The sequence below is a fragment of the Diadema antillarum genome, unplaced genomic scaffold (genome assembly GCF_040938485.1).
Source record: "Diadema antillarum isolate AM-2024a unplaced genomic scaffold, OU_Dant_1.0 seq00002277_RagTag, whole genome shotgun sequence".
In the NCBI taxonomy this organism is placed as follows: domain Eukaryota; kingdom Metazoa; phylum Echinodermata; class Echinoidea; order Diadematoida; family Diadematidae; genus Diadema; species Diadema antillarum.
Genome location: NW_027272902.1, coordinates 98,753 through 122,548, shown reverse-complemented (window position 1 = coordinate 122,548; position 23,796 = coordinate 98,753). Strand labels below are relative to the sequence as shown.

General features: G+C 37.0%; 1 protein-coding gene across 1 annotated transcript; it reads right to left on the bottom strand.

Annotated features, from left to right (window-relative positions):
- Window positions 1–4,183: 4,183 nt before the first annotated feature.
- On the bottom strand, window positions 4,184–21,869 carry LOC139714449 (prolyl 3-hydroxylase OGFOD1-like). The gene is made up of 13 exons (XM_071626159.1): window positions 21,580–21,869; window positions 19,797–19,945; window positions 19,212–19,258; window positions 18,251–18,343; window positions 16,819–16,943; window positions 14,569–14,660; window positions 12,180–12,308; window positions 11,621–11,734; window positions 11,113–11,192; window positions 10,030–10,349; window positions 8,854–9,003; window positions 7,779–7,837; window positions 4,184–4,564 (listed from the first exon to the last, which is right to left on the bottom strand). The coding sequence occupies exons 1-13, from the start codon at window positions 21,824–21,826 to the stop codon at window positions 4,400–4,402; spliced, it is 1,770 nt and encodes a 589-aa protein (XP_071482260.1). The 5' UTR covers window positions 21,827–21,869; the 3' UTR covers window positions 4,184–4,399.
- Window positions 21,870–23,796: the final 1,927 nt, after the last annotated feature.

The window sequence follows — 23,796 nt, the reverse complement described above, 5'->3', positions numbered from 1 at the left end:
TTCCGAACGTAAAAACGATCATCTGACATCTATTTTAGCATCTTCCGGAGTCGAAAGCTATTGCTATTTCCTTTCGAAAGTATAAGGAAACATCCGACATTTATTTAACCATCGTACGGAGTTGAATGTTATTGTTTTTCATTTCCGAACGTCATAGCAAAAATTCGACATTTAATCCAGCGTCTTCCGGAGCCGAATGTTATCCTTATTCATTTCCGAACGCAAAATCAAATATCTGACATTAGTTTTAGTACCATACGGAGCTGAGTCTTATCGTTATTCATTTCCAAAAGTATTAGCAAACTTCCCACATTTATTTTAGTATCATACCGAGTAGAATATTACCGTTCATTCATTTCCACAAAGTTATTGAACGCAAACCTCTGACATTCATTTTAGCATCTTACGGAGCCGATTGTTTCCGCTGTTCATTTTCAAAAGTAAAGGCAAACATCCTACTTTTTTTTTTTTGGTGGCGCGATCGGGCCACCAAAGTCTTTATTTCTGAAATTTTGATATCATTTCCGATTTTCACTCAATTCATTCATATAAAGGTTGATTCAATTCCACTTGACAAGCATGCAAACAATCAGTAGGAACTATGACACCATGTTGAACATCGATAAACGTCGAACATCGATAAACATTGGATAAGTCGAAGAAAATTCGACGTACGCGTACCTCGAAATTCGCGTACGTCGAACCATTTTCTTCAGTCCCGACGAATTCGAGGTATCCGAGTTTGACTGTATTTTCAACCCTCTGTACAAAATTTCACTTTGCACAGGGGTCAATGGGTGTGTATGGGAGTGTGTGGTTAACATTCTGACAATGGTCCTGAACAATGGCCAGGGTTTGAATGCTTCATTATTTATTCATGAGAAATTCCACTATCACAACTAGTCTTTATTCAGCCTCTGGCAGTATCTGTGTAAAGTCAAACGCCTGCCGATACTGTCGTTGAGTCGTAACAGTGCTCTCCCTACTTCTGAAAAACGAAATTACAATGATTACCTTCTGTTCTATCATAAACATGGAGACAGGAAAAAAAGAAAATCAATTAGAGTAAACACTTGTGTATATGGAGCCTTACATAAATCTACTGTGAAACAAATCGCCCCAATGATAAATGCTGCTGAGCACTTTACCAAAAATGATCTCTTTTTATCGAAAAGCGAAAATTTGTGAGACTATTTAATTAGTAGACAGTTGTATTGAAATGAGGAACTTTAGATCATTTATGCTCATTCATATCCCAAATTTAGTGATATGTGCAGCAAAATTTGAAAATGATTTCCAGCTGGAATGAAATGTGGTGTTTGCAAGCACATGGAAACATGTGCTCACTTTTTCCATGTGCATACATTTTGCCCTTTACCGTGCATGAATTCAGACTAGCAGTGCCCAGGGCAATCCACATGAATTATTGATTAAGCATTCATGTGCCAGGGAGCTTGAGACTCACGCCTAGTCAACAGGTGGTTCAGGCATGTCCATTGTTCAGGGCCATTGTCAGCACACACTCACATACACATCATTGGTTCCTGTGCAAAGTTCAATTTTTGTACAGAGGGTTAAAATTTGACCAAAATCTGAAACCTTACTTCAAAATCAATCTTAGATTTAATGAAACTGATTTATGCTTTCACATTCAAATTACCTTCAACCAAATGGTACACTATTCAGCTATTACTCATATCAATGACAGTTTTATCGAATGAATAGTTTTTGAGCTATTAATGATCAAAAGTAGGAAATGTTTTTTGAAACACCTAGTATAAAGCATTGAGTCTCCCGTATCCGGCCAAATCCCTTATCCGGCCAAATCCCTTATCCGGATGAGCCCCGGTCCCGACTTGTCCGGATACGAGAGGTTCAACTGTACATGTATTCTGGTCATTATATTTCATTCCAGTTACCCCCCCCCCCCCCCCCCCACAATACCATGGCAATGGCTCTTCAGACTATACAAATAATTGCACATACAGTGTACTGGGTAAGCATATTAACCTCCATTTGGTGTACAAGAAAACACAAACTTAAAAACTTCTCTCTTATCACTTGCCATAAGCAATCCCATCACTGTTTTATGATGTTATTGTTGGAAAAATGACTGATGATGATACATTATCATCTACTTAAGTGGTATAGACATCTCACTGTGCATATCTAAGACGAAGGAAACACTTGCAAAAAGGGAACATTAATAGCGTACAAACCCTCTTAAATAGCAAAGAAAATGCTATGAACATTGCTGTTTGAGTTTTGCTCATTTACACATAAGGAGAAGATGGAATTATGTTTCACAGAAATGAATAAACAACATGATAATTTTTTTTTTCATTTAAAATCTGGATTGAATTTTAGCTTAAAAACCACAAAATGTATTACAATGTACTAGTATGTTTCCAAAGTGGAAGTCTATGAACACTCCTGTGTAATTGTATTTTTGATAGTTGAATGATGAAATGTAGCAAAGGTTCGTTTGTGTCATTCACAGCTTTGATTCTGCTTTGCTCTGCACCAAAGAGTAAACCACATTTTACATTGTAACTGGTCTCAAGATAAATTGCAGCCACATCAGTTTTTAAAGCAGGTGTGCCCAAATCTCATTTCAACTACCAGGAAGGCCTGAATGTATATCACACAATCCACCCTGTTTTCCCTTCTGCTTTAAATAAACTGAAATGAAAGGGAGGCCTATGGCATGACCAAGGCCTTATAATGCTTCAGGAGCTGATACAAAAACAGAAAGTGTAATAGCTTGTGCTTTGTGATACCTTCCTGATTTAGTACAGCACATCCAGTATCTTTGTTTGTTTGTTTTTTTCCCCCAACCACACCTGTTATGAATGCATGATTTGTAAAGACTCCCGAGGGTAATCAATCAATTCCATTTGAAGCAGCCTTCCATTGAACATCCATATTTTGTCCCCATTAAAACAAATCAGCAACCATGACATTACAAAGAACACTAACTAGGCCGCGGGGGGCCTCAGAGGCCCCCCCCCCCCTCGACATTCTGCGCGGTGTGTCACCATTGCAAAAAAGCCATCGCTGTGATGTTTAACGACTTTTCTTTCAAGTCTCCCGCATCCTTTGACACCAAATTTGTGACCCCCGGGCACACTGTTCGGAAGTTACACATAAATATGTACATGCATGTCAGACCAAAACATGCTCAAAAACATGAATTCTTGTACAATTTCAATGTAAATTGTGCTTTACAGTCAAAGTTAATGAAAGCATGATTAATTTTTGGTTTTATTGATTAAACAATTTCAATGTAAATTGTGCTTTACAGTCAAATTTGATGAAAGCATGAATATTTTTTGGTTTTATTGATTAAAATCAATGTATATTTTCATGCTTGCAACAATGTCACAGGCAAATTTCATTGAAAAAACAATGAAAAACAGTAAAAAACAGAAATACATAAGAAATTCTGAAAAAACAATAGAATACTTAAGAATTTTTTTGATGTCACAATCTTTTTTACTTACATTTGCTAAGGACACTAGAAAGAATATTTACTCATAAAATGTGCCTATTTTGAGCTGTACATAGTGATTTATAGGAAATGGTTTGATTTCATGCATATATTAGCATAATTAGCATAAATGACAATTTTTTTGAAAAATCAACTTCACATTTTGTTTTGGATTACGTCACAGGCAGTGTGTGTCAATTTTATTGTGCAGTCGATGCAGAGACTCCAACCCCAAGCACCTTCTGATCTGGAGATTCTCCCGCCCGAAACCCCTAGCAAACGGGAGACCTCAAGTTGATGTGTGCGAAGCATAGGGTTCTAGATGTTCTCTGGTGCTATCTAAGGCTTATTTTTTCACCATACGATAGCAATAAGTAAGAAATCCTTTCCAACGGGAGACCAGAGCCAGGGCGGGAGAAATCAAATCTCAAGCGGGAGAACGGGAGATTTTGCAAAAATGGGCTCTCGGCGGGAGATCTCCCGTCGAAAACTGGAGAGTTGGAGTCTCTGTTGATGGCTGAGATCTGAAGGGTGGGGGGGGGGGGGGGCCTTGGAGGCCTCCCTCCAGCTCTGTCATCTACCTAAAAGCCTGGCCTAGTTAGGGTTCAAAGCTTATAGTGGCTTTGAAGAGCTGGCGAGAGTACACTGGGGAAAGCAACTCACAGGCTCTTACCTGAGATTTTTATAGCTGCTGGTCTGGTAATATGAATTGCAATATCTGTAAATCTTGTCTTATCTGGTACAAGCACACTAAAAAGTGGATGAACAATGGATGATGGTAAAACCTTGTGTTGGGAGCCTTCAGATTGCGGTTGAGTGTCTCCTGTCATGATGTATGTGAAGCTAGTCTCTAAATGCGCGATGTGAAAAAATGCATGACTTGATCCAATAGTAAACTCAGTCTGAGTTTCACTCATAGAACACAAGGTAGAGCTCATAAAATGCAGACTGCTTGTTGCTGCTGGTCTCTCTAGATTTCACAAAACTCTGGTTGATGTGCTTCACAAACCGTAGTGTGTCCTTGTCTCTGTAGACCAGGCAAAGGGAATTGTCCTCTGGGAAAATGTTCAGAAGCTGAGACAAATTGGAAAGATAAGAAATTTCTTGGTAATGAATAAAACTGACTTGATGAAATATTGAAACTTAATGGCATTATCAGTCAAATCTGCAAAGCATTAAGGGGATTCTAATAATAATCTTGACAGTTTTCTTTAAACCCATTCCTCCCACAATTCTCTGAGAGCTTTTAGTGCCCTCAAATGAACTTAATTTTGCCTGTTGACAGAGAACATAGAAGTCGGTAGTCTGCCTGTGTGAAAACAGTCAAGCAGTATATGTACTCCTTTTCCAAGGTCAACTGCATGTCTTCATGCAAGCTTTATAGCAAAACAAGTGCACTATCATGATGTAAAAAGGTAAATTAGACACAAATACATGCAGTTTTGATACAGAAAAAGAAAAAATATGAACAGAAGAAGCTGTTATCTTTTGATGAAAGTCATTTTTGGTCAGAATAGCACAGATAAACATGAATTTTGGCCACAAATGCAGACACTCTTGCAGGGGCGGATCCAGGAATTCTGTAAAGGGGGGGGGGGGGGGGGGGGGGGGGCGCAACTTATATTTCTGGTGCCACTTCCGGGTTTCATTTCATTTTTGTATTTTTATTTCTTTTGTTTTTAACGAAAAATAAAGGGGGGCGTGCACCGGTTGCGCCCCCCTCTGGATCCGCCCACTGCTCTTGTCTACATTTTGGGAACCTGGTATACTAGGTTCCTGTGTGAAATAGGTTAAAACAGATAATGCCACACTCCTTGCTTCATGCAACATTGGATGTGAACAAAAGAATTGGCAAGTGCTTAGTTGATACAAAATGACCAATACAAAAATCTGTGATATATACAGACAGATCTGCATAAGGGTTTGTGTGATATTTGGGTAAAAAGTTTCCACAACAATGAATCGGATTTAATTCTCTGTGTGAATTGAAAAAACAACCTTTCACACTGAGAATATTTCTTTTTTGTAGACAGATTACATTCACTTTGTGGCAAGAAAAACATGAAACAGCACAGCTCCTGACAATTCCACTGAGATCCAAGGTGGAATTTACATTGTGGATTCATTTCAATTCAAGTTTTAGAGTTCATGGCAGATAATCATTGGATATACTGCTCAAATACTCAAGATATATCGGAACTTTAAAGAAAGAGACATTTTACTACACAAGGTATGGATTTTGGAAATATTTGTACATGAGAGCTATTCATTTTGAGTGTATCTATGTGTCTATCTTTCTTTTTGGGTTCCCTGCATTTAAGCTGTAATACAGATCCTGATTAAACCTCTGGGGAATGCACCACCAGTGTAATAAATATGGTGAACCTATTATAACAAGATGGTACAGCCTACAATACAAGAATTTTCTCTGTTTAACAAAGTCTGATTAAAATGTACTCTCACAGGTTGCTACATGAAAACACGCATGTAGGACTACTGAAGGCTGCAATTAAACCCTTCTTGCAGGTGACCGAGTCATCTTTCAAGCATGTTAGTGTCAACTACAAGGTATTTTGAAAAGAAAATTTGAAAACATGTATGTATACATGTATGTTACTTGTAAACTGACAGTGAAACCATCAACTAAAAAAAATGATATGAACATTCAGATTATTTGAGGTCCTGCTAGTGTAAACAATACGTAGACAATGTTCAAAAAAGTTCAGTCATACACTAACACACTGGCAGCTGACAGGATAATCCAGAATTTCATGGTCAAAGTGACTAACCAAATTTATAACTGCCTACATTATTATTCAGGAGTGATGTGCAAGCAGGCTTCTCTTGGTAATGAATACCAGGTACTAATCACAATCAAAGGTCCCAAGAAGATCTTGTGTTAACACAGTTACCGTAATAGCTTCAACTCTAGTACATTGTACCTCACTCATGACTGTTGGCTATACAAACGTGTACATGTAGCAGTAAATTGTGTGGAGACCTTTGAAAAAGTTATTGATTGACAAAATAATCAGACGCACCCTTTCCTCCAACCTTTTGCATTAATTGGTACACAGTACCCTGTATTGTGTGTGCTACAGACATATGAAATTAAAATACACTGTACCTTGCAGAGCACGTGTGAACTCTACACTTCAAGTGTGGCGACGTGTGACATATGCAACGTGTTTGTGTACATGTACATCTGGTGGTGAATCTTCAAAGCATTTATTCAATATTGTCACTGACAAAGCAGGTAGGGGAAATACTGACACTTTTACCAGTAAAATCCTCTTGTACTAGAAAAATCAGACAGCAATTGTGGGAAGAAATGAAGTACCAGTAGACCGTATTTTGTTTGTGACATCATAGGCGGGAGCCTTTGGCTTGTAATTCTTTGCATGGGCTGTAGAGGGCATTCTCATATTGCAGCTTCAAAGACATGTGAAACGTGTAGTGTCATCATCGCCAAAAGTCACTGCTATTTTGCTGTTTCCGGATGAGCCCAATGTTGTAAGTATACAGTTATTGGATATGTATTATGACAGTTGAATGTTTCCTGCCTTAAGTATGATATGGCCAGAAATAAGGCATTATAAGCTATTAAGGTATTGGTCTAAAAAACATGGTTTGAATTAGCCAGGAATATGTTGTGACATGTACATATTGGAAGGGTGTGTATGATATACTTCAATACGTACATGTACACATGCGTATGGTATGGTGGGTGCACAACTTAGTCCATACCTTGCATGTCGAGAAACAAGCAGTTACTGGAAATGATGCAGTATTATGCATGCTATGTTTGTTGTGCATTCATTCGTTTGTACTATCAGAAGCACATATTCATTATGTTTTTTGGGGGGTTTTGGGGTTGTTTTTTTTTAGTTCATTAAATCCAAGGTTGAAACCTGGTTGCCAGACAGCAGCATGGTATCACACATAGGTGTCATCAGTTTGTTCATTCATCATCAGAAGTAGACTCTAGGTTTAGAGTTACGCCATCAGCACTCGTGTGTTTGAAAAATTAGCTGGCTTCATCAAGGTAGTTGTGTTATAGAAATGCATGCTACAAAGTTTGTACCAGAAAATATTTTTGCTATTGGTATGGCATATCTATTTATTTTGGGGTTTGGCACTGTTTTGTTTGTTTATTTCAAGAGTTCACTATTTTTATCTACTTTATTCTCCTAGACATGTTCTGCCTGCTGGTATGCTAGCACAGAGGAAAGCACTGATGAATGAAACACAACATGAGCTACATGTACATCTGGAATAGTACACTTACCTCCTCATCTTCACCTCTTGCAATGTATGAAACAAACCCACCACCGTCAGGACTGAAATCTGACAAAAAAAAGATGTACAAATCAGATGTGAGGTTTCAACACAATCTTTACTTCTACTGCTTGTTGTGAAAATACGTCTATTAAAAAATGCAGTTTGCCACCTCCAATGATCTAAAGTTCCTGGACACATTCACATACTGTTCCTGTAGTGCACCAGTAAACTAACAATTAGATCACAATGCAACAAAGACAGGTTCTGCTTACGAATGTCCATCACTTTTCAATTAAAACAGTAGACACAAAAGACTGAATTGCACTCCTGTTTAAAGTTACAATTGGCAGTTCATACAGTATGCTGTACACAATTGAAGGTATTGGTGGCAAACGGACTGGGTCATGTCACAATAGTACACAGATAATGCACATAACAGAGGCCATTACTCTTAAAGAATTATCCAACTGATAGTGACTTTGGAGCAGTCTGAAACAGATGAGGCAAAACCTAGTATGCTTTGGACTGTTCCAAAGTTACAGAGGGTGGATAATTTTAACTAATGCCTGAGTAAGTTATGTGCACTATTTGTTTTATAGAATTGTAACACACATCATCTGTATATTGTATATCATCTGTATTCTACACTCATGCGGGCCGATTCTTTATGGCAGATTAGGGCAAACCAACTGAATGAACAAAGTTATATATTTGAGCAATGATATCTCTGAGCAGTTATTAGTACAGGGTATCAGTAAAAACTTATGCCCACTGGGCATGTTATGCAAAGGAAAGACTGTTTACATGCTTTCTCTCAGCCTATCATTTGATAAGGATCTATATTACCATTTCATAACACCGCATACAGAATAATTTCAAAATGTGCTGAAGGCCCAGTCATGAAAAAGTTACAGTACTGCAAATATAATGTCCTGAACTATTAATCAAGCAGAGACTCCGATATCCTGCAGTTACAAAAAGACCTGATGCTAAATTATTTTCAGCAACATTGAAAGGAAGGTAAGAAGACTGCCTTCTCTGACACTTTCAATATGACCCTACCAGGCTACAAGAACACATACTTTGAGTGTTGAAGAAGATTGAAGCATCAAGAGCAAACTCTGACCCCTCTGTATCAGTGTCATGGAGTAATGTGTAGCAGCCATGTGTCCATCTCCTAAGCTCTGCTCTACATTGTGGGTTGCTGGTGGGCATTTTTCTTGGCACTGTACCTTTTGATAAGACAATGGATATTACTACATACACCAACACTCTCATTTTAATTCTCTATCCCACATATAATAGCACAAATAATCAGCCAAGAATGCAATGAGACATATGGGATGCTTTGAAGTTATCGAACCTTCAGTTGAAGCTTGCAATCCTGTGGAAAACATATTTTAATATTGCACAGATACTTTATGCACAATTATTGTACGACCATATAAACATTCTTCCCAACCTTCTGCTCTACATGGATGACAGCAAGCATTTCAGGAGCATGACAGTGTGCCAAAATAACAAAATTCTCTCCTGAAAACAGGCATTCTTTGCAAAGGATAGTGGAACTGGGCATGAAAAGTTCCTATGGATATTAGTAACCTCAAGTATTTGGTCAGTGAGTAACAGAATCAGGTACATCTCCTTCATCCATTGACAATACTTTGTAATAATAGGATTATTTTTCTTGCACTATGCAACCAGGACATGACCACCTCACAGAATACCAGTAGAGACATAGAAATTCATGTAAAAATATTACTGGGCAGTCTGTATAGAAGTACATATGTCATATCATGTGGCTACAAAATTACTGTGAGCAGGCTTACAAATATCACTGGGTTGCAAAACTTTGTTGATGAATAAAGAGCTTGTAAGGAAAGCTGGATGGGAGCTTCATAAGGTTGTGCATTGTATTGGTAGGTTCTCTTATCTTTTCCCAAATTACATTCTTCAGGATATTTTTTCATTTGCTGATGAGAGAAAAGAAAATGAGGAATGACACACAGTTTATTGTGTGCATATGTGTGTGTGTGTGTTTCTCTCTCAAAGAGTGGCTGGGGAGTACTGCACAGTTTGAAGTACTGAACTACTTGCATGGCTCCTCTTGATGTATATCATACAAATGCAGTGCAATACCTGGAAATCGAGGTATTTTGTCACAATTCCTCAGAGTTGCTGTATCACTGATTACCATTTTAACGTATTTCATCTACTCAGCATGGATATAGGTTAATCTTTGCACAAATTTCACTCACCCTCCCTAACTTCTTTGCTATCTTGCGAGCTGTTAGTGTCATCATTCATATTGCCACCAGGTATTTCTGCATCATTTTCAGTGCTTCTTCCCACAGTATGTGGTTGCTCATCCTCCTTTCCTTCTTTCAGCACTCTCTCCTCCTCCTGCCCTTCGCTCCTTTGCTCATCTTCATCAGATTCCTCGCCACAAGGGGCCTGTTCGTGGAGCTTGAGTGCCGTGAAGTTTGAGAAGAGGAGAAAAGTGAATTCACTCTGCATCACCCTGACACACTCTTGAACCACAGCGGGCAAAGTGCTGGGATTACCAACCTCATAGCATCTGGGAAGAATAAAAATTTATCATTGTCTGTTGAAACAAGGCAAATGACATTGACTAAGCTGATCTCAAAACACAAAGAGCTAATGCATTGAAGTGAAGTGTGTACACTGTTATTAAAAAAAAAAGAAAATTGTAAAATAAAAACAATACCAAATACTGGAGAAGACCCATTTCATACTGCTTTCTCATTTTGGTATTCTACTTTTGGTCTTCAGTGGAGGTGACTGCCAATGATGTCTGACTAAAAAAAAAAATAAAATAAAAATGATAATAATCACTATTACACATGGAAGAAAGATACTCTTCCATTGCACTAAACAAAAAGTCATAATAAGAATGATTAGTATTCTGCTCTGTGACCTGCTGGAATGATATCAACTTGACAGATAGCCTCATCTATGAAGCTGAAGTAGTCTACCATTGTTCATAGATATCTGCCTAAGTTGCTTTTAGAGGAAATATGAAAATACCTTATTAAATGAGCATGAAAAACCTGAACTGATGTGCTGAACCAAAATAAGGTTTCATCAAAACTCAAAGCTTCCAAGGTTGATACATGGCACATTCTAGCCTCAACATCAACACTGAAAAAAGCTATCTTAGAATTCATATATATATATATATATATATATATATATTTATTTATTTATTTATTTATTTATTCATTTATTTCTATTTTTTTTTTTAACACAAACAATAAGATATAAATTGCCATTGCAAAGAGAATGACAGTTGTTTGAAAGCTGGTCTAGTAGACAGTCACCTTTTATTTGGTGGTCCACACTTCTCCCACTTGATATCCTCCCTTTGCAGAGCAGCATAAACTTCATCAAATTTCTTCTTCTGCAAACAAGACCAAACCATTTCATCCATGACTTCAGGTGAGGCATATCTTGATGAAGTATATTCACAGTCAGCAGCATTATTTTTTTTTTTGGTGCTCAGCTACAAATACAGTATAATCATAGATTTCTGTTTGCCTAGAGCTACATAAATGCCACAAAAGTGCCAATTGTGCAATAATTACATTGTTTGTTTCTTTTTAATATGTAATCATTCAATACATAGACACACAAACTCTGACAAAACTTTCAATTATTTTGAAGTTTCAGTAACATAATCATACAAATGATATACATTTACATGAAGTCATCCTAATTAAGAGCTATTCTCAGAGGGAGTTATGATTAAAGTATTTTAAGACACTATGTTATTTGCTGATTTCTTGGCCATTGATGTGAATCTTGCAACTTGAAAACTATTGAGTTTACCTCAAAGAAAGCTGGTAATTGTATTTCAGATGCCTCAGAGAATGTGTCCTGCACTTCACTCTGGTTGACCACATTCAGGTAGCTGTCACTAATCCACTGACAGAACACAGACTCCTAGCAAATGAGGAATAATATAGAATTATTGTTAAACATTTTCAGTGGCACTGAGGATAAAATAGAAGTTGCACCATCATACAAAACCAATAAAAACTAAAATTCCCCATGTGAGAGCCCTGCAGAGTGAGTATAGGTGTTTATTCCATCTTGACAACGTGATGATGTTGCATGAAATAATTTTGAAGGAACACTGATAACTGACAGGGAAACTTTCACATGAAAGTGATAGATGGATGAAAATTTGGGCAATATTAGGCAATTTTCTGACAGTTACCACTATAAGAATGCTAGTCTTTTAAGGTATCCTGAAGGCCTAATACAATGAGCTGTAACCCTACACTCATTCATCCATCAACAATTATTATAAAGGCAGCGAAGGTTATCTTCTCAGTAACTTTAGTACGCATACGTTAACCTTGTGGGAACGCTTGTATTAGAGCACCTCAAGTTCCATATGTGATGTCAGGGCTTTCCTTGATTCCTTGTAGGGAGGTTGCCTTGGAACTGTTGGTCCATGGAACCAGCCACTCACAGACAGCCGACACTTTTCAGAACTGAGCACCTCTGAAACCTTCAAAACAAGGCAAATTTGATAGCACAGAAATATAAAGAAATGCACTAACTGGATGAAAAGTATTAATCATGGTAGATGATGTTCCTAAAGAGATCATACATGAGAGGACACTTCAAGGATTCTGCCTTGTAAATCCTGTTGTGTGCACCAGCTGAGATGCACACAGATCATGTCATTAATGTAATGGTCTTGACTAATTTTAACCTTGTACTGGACACCCTTTAATCATATGAAAATTTGAAGGGAACATCTTTTTAACAAAAATGAAGCCAGATGCACAATTACCTAAAGATGCATTCCTTCATCTCTGAGACTACTACTATAAACAATCGCAATCAAACGCAAGCAAGTTGTAGGCTAGTGACATAGTTGCCTCTTCCAACTTGCATGTGTGACTGCAACCAGTATTAACCCTAACTAGGCTGGGGGGGCCTCCAAGGCCCCCCCCCTCGACGTTCCGCGCGATGTATTGTTATCGCGAAAAGCTATCGCCGCGATGTTTCATGACTTTTTTCTTTTGAGTCTCCCGCATCCTTTGACACCAAATTTGCGATGCCCGGACGCTCGGTTCCGAAGTTGCGCATAAATATGTATGTGCATGTCAGACCACAAACAGTTCAAAAACATGAATTCGTGTACAATTTCAATGCAAACTGTGCTTACAGGCAAATTTCATAAAAGCATGATTACTTTGGGGTTTTATTGATTAAAATCAATTAATAAAAAATTTTCTTGTTCAGAACAATGTCGCGGACAAATTTCATCGAAGAAACAATGAAAAACATAAAGTCGAAAAAACAAGGAAATACATAAGAAATTCAAAAAACAATAAAATACTTAAGAAATTTTTCTGATGCCACAATTTTTTTCTGTTACATTTGCTAAGGACACTAAAAAAAATACTTACAAAAAAAATGTGCCTGTTTTGAGCTTTATTCAGTGATTTATACCAAATTGTCTGATTTCATGCAGCATTGTGCATAAATTAGCATAATTTAGCATAAATGATAATTTTTTTGAAAAATTAACTTCATGGTACTTTAGATTACATCATAGACAACGTGTGCCAATTTTCATCGTGATTGTGCGGTCTAACGCACCCCCCCCCCCCCCCCCCCCCCCCCAATCTACCTAAATAGCCCGGCCTAGTTAGTGTTAATATCATGAAAAAGCAAAGGGGAACATTTCAAATTTGCTACTTTTTTTATCTTGTCTGATTTTGATGAAACTTTTACCATCCTTAATATATTTAATTTATTTATTTATTCATTTATTTATTTACTCATTTATTCATTTATCTATTCACTTATTTATTCATTTATTCATTCATTCATTCATTCATTCATCATTCATTCATTCACTCTTATTTCAACAGGGTAGTCCCATCATAAGGCAGGTACTGTTCTTCCTGGGGGCCCTGAATACATACAATCAAACAATTTTAAGTAGACAGTGACAATTTTATAATTTTATTCTTTTCATTAAACTTAACCCCTTCCTCCCGCAATTTTCTGATAGCCTTCAATGGCCCCAAACAAGATTCTATTTGCCTGTTTACAGAGAACAGACAGATTGGTAATCAGCCTGTGCGAAGCAGTCAAGCGTTGCATATATCCCCTTTCCACAGTCAAGTGCATGTGCCATCAAGCAATGCAAAATATCGATCGGACATGAGGCATGAATAGAGCATGCACTAATGGGCTAACAAAATCTTTTGTTATACACTATAAGAAAACCATCTAATGACATCAGCGAAATTCAAAATCTAAAAGCTCAGTCTCAATTGCTACATATGCCTTTATTCAAGTTATATTGCATAACAATCACACTACTACGTTGGAAAAAGGTAAATTAGACAAAAATACACACAGTTTGATACAGAAAGAGAATAGATACTGATGGCAGAAAATCTCATATTTTGATCAAAGTCATTTTTCTGCTCAGTAATAAAAATGAATTTAGGCAACTAATGCAGACACTGTTGTGGACATTTTGGGAACGTGGTATACATGTACCATTTCCTGTGTATGGGTCGACGGGTTAACTTAGCTATGGTGTGGAATTGTACTAAAAATCTCAAAATGTTGACTTATACCAGTGTACCTCTGCACACTACACTGTAGCCCTACTGCATATTTCACATCAGTTGTGATTGTGCATGGAATATTTTGTGCACACACTAGGTCACCTGCCATCCAATGCAAACAAACAAGCATTCGCCATCACTTTCATGGCAGGTTAGTTGTTTGTATCTTACCTGATGAAATGACTTTGGAGTAACCTCAAAGAAGACAAGGTTGTTCCACTTTGGCACAAGAGACTTCACTACAGACTTTGGCTGCCCATGTTCTACATTGATAAGAAGGAAAGTAAAACAAGCCTACACACTAATACATGTATCAGAAATTACATTAAAAATGGACAGAAAGTATTCAAATTCAGGTTCCTTTGAACACTAGTATTAGAAACCTAGTGGCTCTAGCACTCATCACTCGAGTATCACACATTCACCTTCCACATATTCTTGCAGACTTTTACCTAAAAAAAACATGAAAAAAAGTTGAAGGGGGGGGGGGGGGGGTCCTTGTGATAATACTTGCAAGTTTGTAGAAAGTTTAACCAGGTGTCTTTGAAGGTCAAAACATAAAATCTGGCTCCAAATTTGGTCCCAGTCCCATGGGGGCCAACCCTGGATCTTGCATAAACAAACTTGAAAGTACACTTACTAATGTATTTACTCATGAGTATTTCAGTTTTATAGATTGAAGAAGATTATTATCACAGATTGAAATGAGGCATGGTGCCCCTTTGTACAAATATATTACAAATATATAATCACTCTAACATCCTAGCATCAATACCTGCCAAGTTTGAAGACAAATTTGACCATGTATTTCCAAGGAGATGAAAATGTGAAAATTGGCCCCTACTTTGGTCCCTGCACCCACGTAGCACTTCTGGAACTGACATGAGCAAATTTAGAACTGCACTCACAAACATATTTATAGCATAGCAGCTCCATCATTTTTTAGTTCTATAGGAGATTATCATTATTTTTTCTTAAGATTCTCTACGTTGGAGGTTGTATGCCCCCAGAGGGGCCCCAAAGTGGGTATTGTGCCTATTTGTACAAATACAAATTTTCTATCACCCTAGTAATAATACCTATCAATTTTATTTAAAATTTGACCATGTGCTTTCAAGACAACAAAGAAATTGTGAAAACTGGCCCTACACTGGTAAAAAGGGGGGGGGGGGGGGGTGGGAGGCCCAAGAGTGAGGATATGGTGCCCATTTATACAAATATATATCATATCACCCTAGCGATACTACACACCAATTTTTAGTGAAAATTTGACCATGCATTTTCAAGAAGACCCCCCTCCCCCCCAAAAAAAAAAAAAAAAAAAAAAAAATTGGCCCACTTTGGACAATGGGGGGGGGGGGGGGGGGGGGGGGGGGGGAGGACCCCTGGACTAGATATTTTCCAAGGGAGCCACCAGCAAGTGGGGCATGGTGCCCCATTTGTACAAATATATATTCTATCACTCCAGCGATAATACCTCTCAAGTTTGGTAAAAAATGTGACCATGCATTTTCAAGAACCTGAAAATGTGAAAATTGGCCCCAGATTTGGTATCCCAACAGAGCCCCAGGGGTAGGGGACCCCATATTTGCCATGAACAAACTTGAAAACTACAGTCACAAATGTACTTACTCATAATGCTAACTTAGCTTTATCACTTCTAGTTCGAGGGAAGACATCTAAAGATTCCTCAATACTCAGGTTTGGGGGTGGTGCGCCCATTTGCACGAGTCTGTGATCTATCATTTTAGGAATGCTACCAGTGAAGTTTGGTGAAAATACATTACAGGGTTTTCAATGAGAAGCTGAAAATGTAAAAAAGTTTATGTATGCTTGGACGATAGCACACTTGAACCTTTGGCTGAGGTGAGCCAGAAAACTACTATGGAATAGAACAGGATATCAGTTCATTAACATTGATGTTTAATAGCTTGTTATACAAATATCAGTTAGCATCATGTTTTGACAGGAAATCAACAAGAGACATAAAGTTCAAGGCAACCTCCATGTTACATTGACTTAAATATAAAGAGTGCATTTAAACAAACTACATCACATAAACGTCATAATAACTGCAAGGCTGCCAGTCTCTGCAGCTCATAACAAATACTGAGGCACACGAAAAATATATTTTAGGACACATATCATATTCTTGTTGAAAAAAAAAAATGTATGCACAAATGGCATATTGAAAGTATGCCATGTCAAATTTTAGAAAATAACACTGACTACTGAAGAATAATTTTTCTTATTTTGACATAGACAGAACATTCTTAATATCTTATAATTTGCAGATCTGTAATCTGAAATAAAATGAAGTAATGGGATTCAAAGTATCCCACGTTATTAGGGAGGAGTGATACCAGTCTCAAGGGCTTGTATAGATCAATGTGATTCTTTCTGATGGTGAGAATTCCATACCATCCATATCAAACAGGTCTAACAATCCTCCGTCTGCCTCCTGCCAGGGAGGAACCAAGTAGAGAATGAAAGCAATGCGTCTTCCATCTAGCTCATCATCATGACAGAGCAGCACATCTGGAGGGAGTAAGCATTGAAGAGTAAAAGGGATGGTAAGCAAATGCATGGAAAAGAGACAAGGAGAGATAAGAAAGGTGTGTGAGAAAAAACAAAGAAGTGTGTATACAATAGGATTACTGACAGTATACAAAATGCTAAGACAAATTGAGATGAAAGGAACAACGGTAATGAAAATGCTGAATTATACCCATCTCTCTTCCACATACCAATATCATCTGGTATGCAGGTATCATAAGAATAATGCCTCTGGCATGCATAATGCAGATGTACTGTACATTTTGGCTTATTTTTTCACATCTAACCTCCTTTCTTTTCTTTTCTTTTTGTTACTCCATAACAGATGAACTTCTCTCATAAAATAAAGTTAAAACATAATGAAACAATATATATATATATATATATATATATATATATATATACATATATATGAAGAGTTTGTTCGCAAAAACCGATAAGTCCATATTTGCCAAATGGAGATATTTGCGATTAAAGGTCAAGAAAAATAAAGGGAATAATAAGACAATTTTTGCTTCTTTTGACCATAACTTCAAAAATGTACCTTTATATGTAGTGACCAATATATCATTTAAAAGGTATTATTTTGTACTTTATGACAGAAACCGTACTTCAAAATCTTCAAAAATGGTTTCTGCGAACAAACTCTTCATATATATATATATATATATATATATATACACATATATATTGTAGTTGCTCCGCGTATTGGCAGTACTAGAAATAGCAATAATAATGTCACAACAGAGGAATGCATTAAATGTCAATCTTGATTTTAATTAAAAATCCGAATTTTCGTCAGGAATAATGACACACTTAATGTCATCCCTGACGAAGGGGGAGGACCCCCGCAAAATCAAGATTGACATTTAATGCATTCCTCTGTTGTGACATTATATATATATATCATATATATATATATATACTATATATAATTATATATCATATACATATACATATATATATATAATATATATATATATATATATAGTATATATATTTAAATATATCCTCTTACTGCACTAACACAATAAAAATAGCATGGTTTTGAGATTTTGGAATTATCATCCTTGCTTACCCTTGCACATAAACTCATGAAACAAAACCTTTTGTATGCATGGGCAGTGGTGTCATCATCAAATGTACTGTTCCACTCATAAAGTACAAAGAATGTTTATGATTTGTCTGAGTAGGGATCAGCACAGCTAACTATTAACCCCTAATGGGTCCCCCAAACATTCCAGGCATAGAACAGACTTGAGTAACTCAGAAATACTGTATGATCACCCTGTATGGTTTATATTTTGAACATGTCATGTCCACAGTGTCACTGAATGAGATCCTGGTTACATCCTTCAGCCAGCTCAAGAAATCATCATAGAGAAGTTTCCTAAAGGGTACAAGGGCAAGAATAACTATACCATTTCACAACAGAGGCAAATTACACTGATGTCAATGGCAAAGGGTAAACACATAAAAAATTCATATTTATTTAAACTGCTTCTTCACCATTTACTATTCACTATTCACTTTTGCTATGCAGACTAAATTTCAGATAAGTCTTTTGTGGTAGAACATCTAAGCCTCTGCCTCTCTCATTATTTGAATCTTGACACATTGCTTTAAAGGTGCATGGTCCTGGTGTCTTAGTCAAATGCGTACGTGGGCGCACGGCGCAAGTTTCCTATAGAGACCTACGCTAGCGACTCCTCTTTGGCGCTTACGCTTTGGCCCACTTCCCCGAGTCCGAAGAAGTCCGATTCACTGTAGTCAGTGGTCGGATCACAGTTCGGCTCATGATTCGGCTGAGGGGGATGGTAGCTTTAGCAAACTTCTTTTGTGATGTCATAATAACAAGCACATATGCACGCACCCTGGCATTACTACAGACTGCGCGATGCGCAGAAAAGACAACGAAGTCAACGTTACTTAGCAACACCTACGCACTTTACTCTTGATGACAGCTCAACTTCGGTAATCTTCGTATCAATGCTAACGGTGATCGGTAGTATCATCAACAGCGCCCTCTACACTACCGGGACTATGCACCTTTAAAAAAATAATCATGGGATTCATATTTTGTCTGAAAATAACAGCAATTAAAATGAAGGTTTACTTGCATAGTGTGCATACTGATAATTAGCTGAGATAAATTATTTGCAAAGCAGAAAAAAACAAAATAACACAACAACAGTTCTTATAATTTATTTTACTTTCTGGCCATTGTATACTAATACAGTAACACACTCCTACAGTACCTTAATGCCAGAATATGAGGTGATGTGAAGTTCTGCAGAGCTTCCGACTGTAAAAAGAAAGAATATAGATCTATAAAAGTGTTGCCACCCATATATGCAGTTTGCAGGATGAACAAATTTCACCAAAACTAAACAAACTTAAGTTTTGTTTTCATTTTCTAAAGTACACATTCCTTTGGCTGGTTACCTGACATAAGGTATGTTAATGGTAATATTATTTTCTATGCTTTCTAGAAGAGGTATGGTATGTCAAAAGCTTTTTCATTATACTGGAAAATTTAATGTTGCAGAATTCTCCTTACATTTTCTTTATATCTTTATTTGAAGTGATGTCACAAATTGTTGTAGTCTTCTAATCCAGCAAATGGTGGTACCATGACTTTAACAATTCATAATTCATGAAGGGATTGTGTGATTTTCCTCAAACTTTCACTAGTGTGCTAGATATTGCTGCATTCACTCAATCCACATGTATATTTGCAGAAATTTCTCCTTTAGCAACACATATATGCAAGCTTTAAAAGGTGAAATATATTCATTCACAAACTATTAAAACTGTAACATTATGGAATGACAGACACTTACTTGTTGAAATTTGTAGAGATCATTTGATTTGTTGATGAAATTCAGCTCCAGTAACTCTTCCTTTAGACCTTCAAGGAAGTCATTCTCTTTGACAAAGTTGGGCAGAATGCAGCAGGTAAATGGCTCATTCAGGATAGAAGCAGATGTACCTAGTGTGGCATAAAATAGATACAGTAATGAGATCTGTCATTAAAGTTGTAACACACAGGGCTATGTTTTTTTTTTTTAAAGTCATCAATTATTATTCATTTTATTTTCAAATGCACTTTATTAATACATTGTATCGCTTTATTTTTTGCTTATGGTGACGTAAATAGCAGGCTCAGAACCTATGTGGAAAGACTTACTTTGCATTCTTAAAGAGAGACATGAACATGATAAATGACCATATCTCGGCAAGCATGATACATTCAAAAAGATCCTACCAGAAATACATGTAGCATATCACTCTTAAATAAGACACATTATGCAATTCAAAATAATGGATTTTTTTAATCGAGTTGTTTTATTGTAACTGATTGACAAACTGTCCTACATTGACATAAATAAGCACCAAATTAATCAGTGTCTAGTACATAGTAGTAGCCATGATAAAAAATCATGGCCATACACACTCAGGCAGGATTTGAATCTACTGTACAACCCCCTAATCACTGGACAGGTGTCTTACCCACTAGACCAGAGAGCTTGCTCGAATCTTGCCTGAGTATGTATGTCCGTAATTTTTTATTGTGACACTGATTAATTTGATGCTTATTTACACTGATGTAGGGCAGGATGTCAATCATTTACAATAACAACTCAACACAAGACTTTCATTAATTTGAATACTGGTAAATACACGGTACTCGCTGCATGTTAAAGTGATTAGAACCAGCACTGGATGTCATGCAGAAGTTCGGTGGTCTAGTGGATAAGACGCCTGTCTAGTGTTCAGGACTGTAGTTTCAAATCCCGCCCAAGTATGTATGCCAATGATTATTTATTGTGGCTACTGCTAGACATCGATTAATCAGGTGCTTATTTACGTCGATGTAGGGCAATTTGTCAATCAGTTCAAACGTTATGCATTCCACTGGTACTTGTAATTTACCTGTATCGATTGTGCTTGTTGTCTACAGTACCAAGTCTGAAAATCCCTTGTTTCTAAAGCAAAAGCTCATAGCACTAACTTAGCTCTATCACATCTGGTTCTAGAGAGGAAGGTTTTTAAAGATTCCTCAATTTGGGGGCTTTGGAATCCCCTGAGGGTCAGCAAAGAATCAGAGCAACAAGGACTTAAAGTGATTTTAATGGGCTCAAGGTGCGACAAAAATATAGATTAATTTACTGACAGTTGTTTTTGTGTTTTGTACATGTGGCGGGAAATAGTTAAGTTATCTTTACTGTAAAAGGGGAGAGTTTTGCCAATTTTGCGCAGCATGCACCCTAGCCTGCAAATAAAAGCACATGAAAATTTTTGTTTCCTATATGTAATATTAGTTAATATCTTGAGTCCACAGACTTAAAAACATTTGAAATACACTTTCACTGGCCGTGTGGAAAATTACTCATGCAAAAATATCCACTTTCACAGTATTCATGTTTATCCCAGTAGTGCTTCTGAAGTGCATATTAACATTATATTGAAATTTCATGAAGTTACATCCAGACAGAAAGGACAGAGAAGAGGGCAAAAGAAAAGTCAAGAAGGAAATAAGACATATGATGGTGGATATTGTGTATATTAGGCTGCTAAATGAAATCAATGAGCTGCATTAACATTTTCTGCTTCAAAGCATACCCAGGTCTCTTTCTGATGTAGCCTCCTCAAATGCTGTTCCAATCATTTGCTTGAAACTTTTTTCCAGGTAACTTTGGTTGATGTGCGCTCTCAGAGTAGAACCTTGGACTGGATTGGTTATGATACGAGCCCTTTTCGTTGGTGGATTATCTCCAGAACAATCCAAAGTTTCCTCAAAGATCTGGCTCCTTGACTCATGGCTCTGACAACTCTCTTCTGCCATTGTACCTGGAAAAAAAAATGTCATGCAACAATATCATAAAACTAGTGGGTTCATTTGAAGGACATTATTTTGCTTAGTGGTAATGTACTGGATATCAATAGTAATATAAATACTCCAATCATCTTTGGGAATGTGAAGATAGACTTTCTGACATGATATATTTTGGTAGAGAGTATATGATTCACTAAAATACTATGTGAAATAGTGAAAATGCAAAGCCCTCTAATAACAAGCATGAAGCCAATAGAAGGCAGGTACCATAAGTTGTTTATAACTGGGCATATTGATGTTCACCCAGAAAGTGTAACAACACAATGCCAGAAGGTCTGTCTTCCTCTTGTGAATCAGCGGAATCTTAAAGTTTCATTAACTATACACAGCCCAGTCGCTGTAAGTAGCGACAGGGTTGTACCGTCATGACCCACAACACGAAGAGAGTGGAACATTTTTTTTTTCATTCTTCTATTTTTGGGTTCAGTGTGACAATTTGTTCATCAGAATGAGACAGGGTTAGAAATGGGTGAATTTATAATTGCAGGAATCCCATACTCATTGCATATATTCGTAAGCATTGGTGGCCCTGGTGAGATTATTGTGAAGCAATGGCAAGGATCATTATTACCTCATCTAATATGCATATTGTTTGCAACATTTGGTTAACTGTCTACTGCTCTATGCCCTATAACTCTATTTCATACCCACTTACGAATATGAAAATTTTTCATACTCCCTAGTCAACGCTGTTGTCAAATGTCCTCATAAACATGGAGTGGTATTTTAATTGTGGGAATATTGCCTAAATAATGTGAAGATATCTGCCAGTGCTACACTATGCAAAGCACAAGAAATACCATAAAAAATGAATGAGCAGCTCTAAACAGAAAGCACTTCTGTAAAATTAGATTCAACTCTATAAATAATATCTCATATATTGACTGGATAGTGCATTAAAGGAAAAGTCCACCTTCATAAACATGTGGATTGAGTGAATGCAGCAATACTATTGGTAGAACACATCAAAAACTTTAAAAACTTTAAAAGTTGTGAATTTTTAAAGTATCTGCGCGGTTACTGCTGGATGAGAAGACTACTACAGACCAGTGTATGATGTTACATGCATAGAACGATAAACAAAAATATAGAGAGAATTTCACAAAATTATAGACATGGGTCTATTCTTTGAAAAAAGTGCACAGTTCCTCGACTTGTTACTGACGTATGTTAATGGTATGATGGGGGGGGGGGGGGGGTTGTGTACCCGCATACTTAAGAAGTTGAGATTTAGATGAATTTTTCACATTGCCATTCTCAATAAAAATATTCCAATACACAATGATGAGGTTCTGAAAATGATACTTAACAGTTCTTCCAAAGCAAAGCGAACAAAATCAATTTTTCTCGTAATTAGAGAACTTAACTGAAACCCTTGCAAATATATTTTGAATGTTGTAGCCAGCCTGCGTGTTTTGTCTATGGGAATGGATTAACACTGAAGTTTGTTGTTTCTGACTCAAACGCGTGCACAAGTTTCACATCGTGCGTGTGATAGAATATTGCGCGCTTCTTCTGGTTGACAAATCATGAAACAAATCGCCGAATTCTGCTTTAGAGAAGTTACGTCAAAAATTGGTATAAAATATCTATTCAAAAGCCATAGTATTTTATGCTTATTTTATGGGATTTTATTGTGTTTGTGGAAGTAAATTTTTAGTCCGGTCCCACAACTTGTCTGGTCCGACCACGTATGGTCATAATCATCAATCCCCCCTGCCTTCTGAAAGAGGCAAGTCAAGTGTACTTTTATTGTACAAGAAAAGTGAAAATGTGTTGAATTCTCTCTAGATCCGTAGACCCCTCTATACTTTCTTTAATTGTTCTAGTATAACTATAAGTTCTACACATGTGATTTGTGTCATCACAAGCTGTGCCTGTAGCTGTAGAACTAAAGTTACTACTAATACTAGTTTTCATCCAGCAGTGACCGAGCAGAAACT

Excerpts from the sequence above, each read along its gene's own strand:
- LOC139714449 (XM_071626159.1), bottom strand. The coding sequence starts at position 21,826 with ATGACATTTTTTTTTCCAGGTACAATGGCAGAAGAGAGTTGTCAGAGC. Across the intron at positions 16,944-18,250 it reads ATGACATGTTCAAAATATAA|CCCTCCAGATGTGCTGCTCT; the intron begins ACCATACAGGGT and ends TCAATGCTTACT. Across the intron at positions 4,565-7,778 it reads CAAGAGGTGAAGATGAGGAG|CTTCTGAACATTTTCCCAGA; the intron begins GTAAGTGTACTA and ends AATTTGTCTCAG.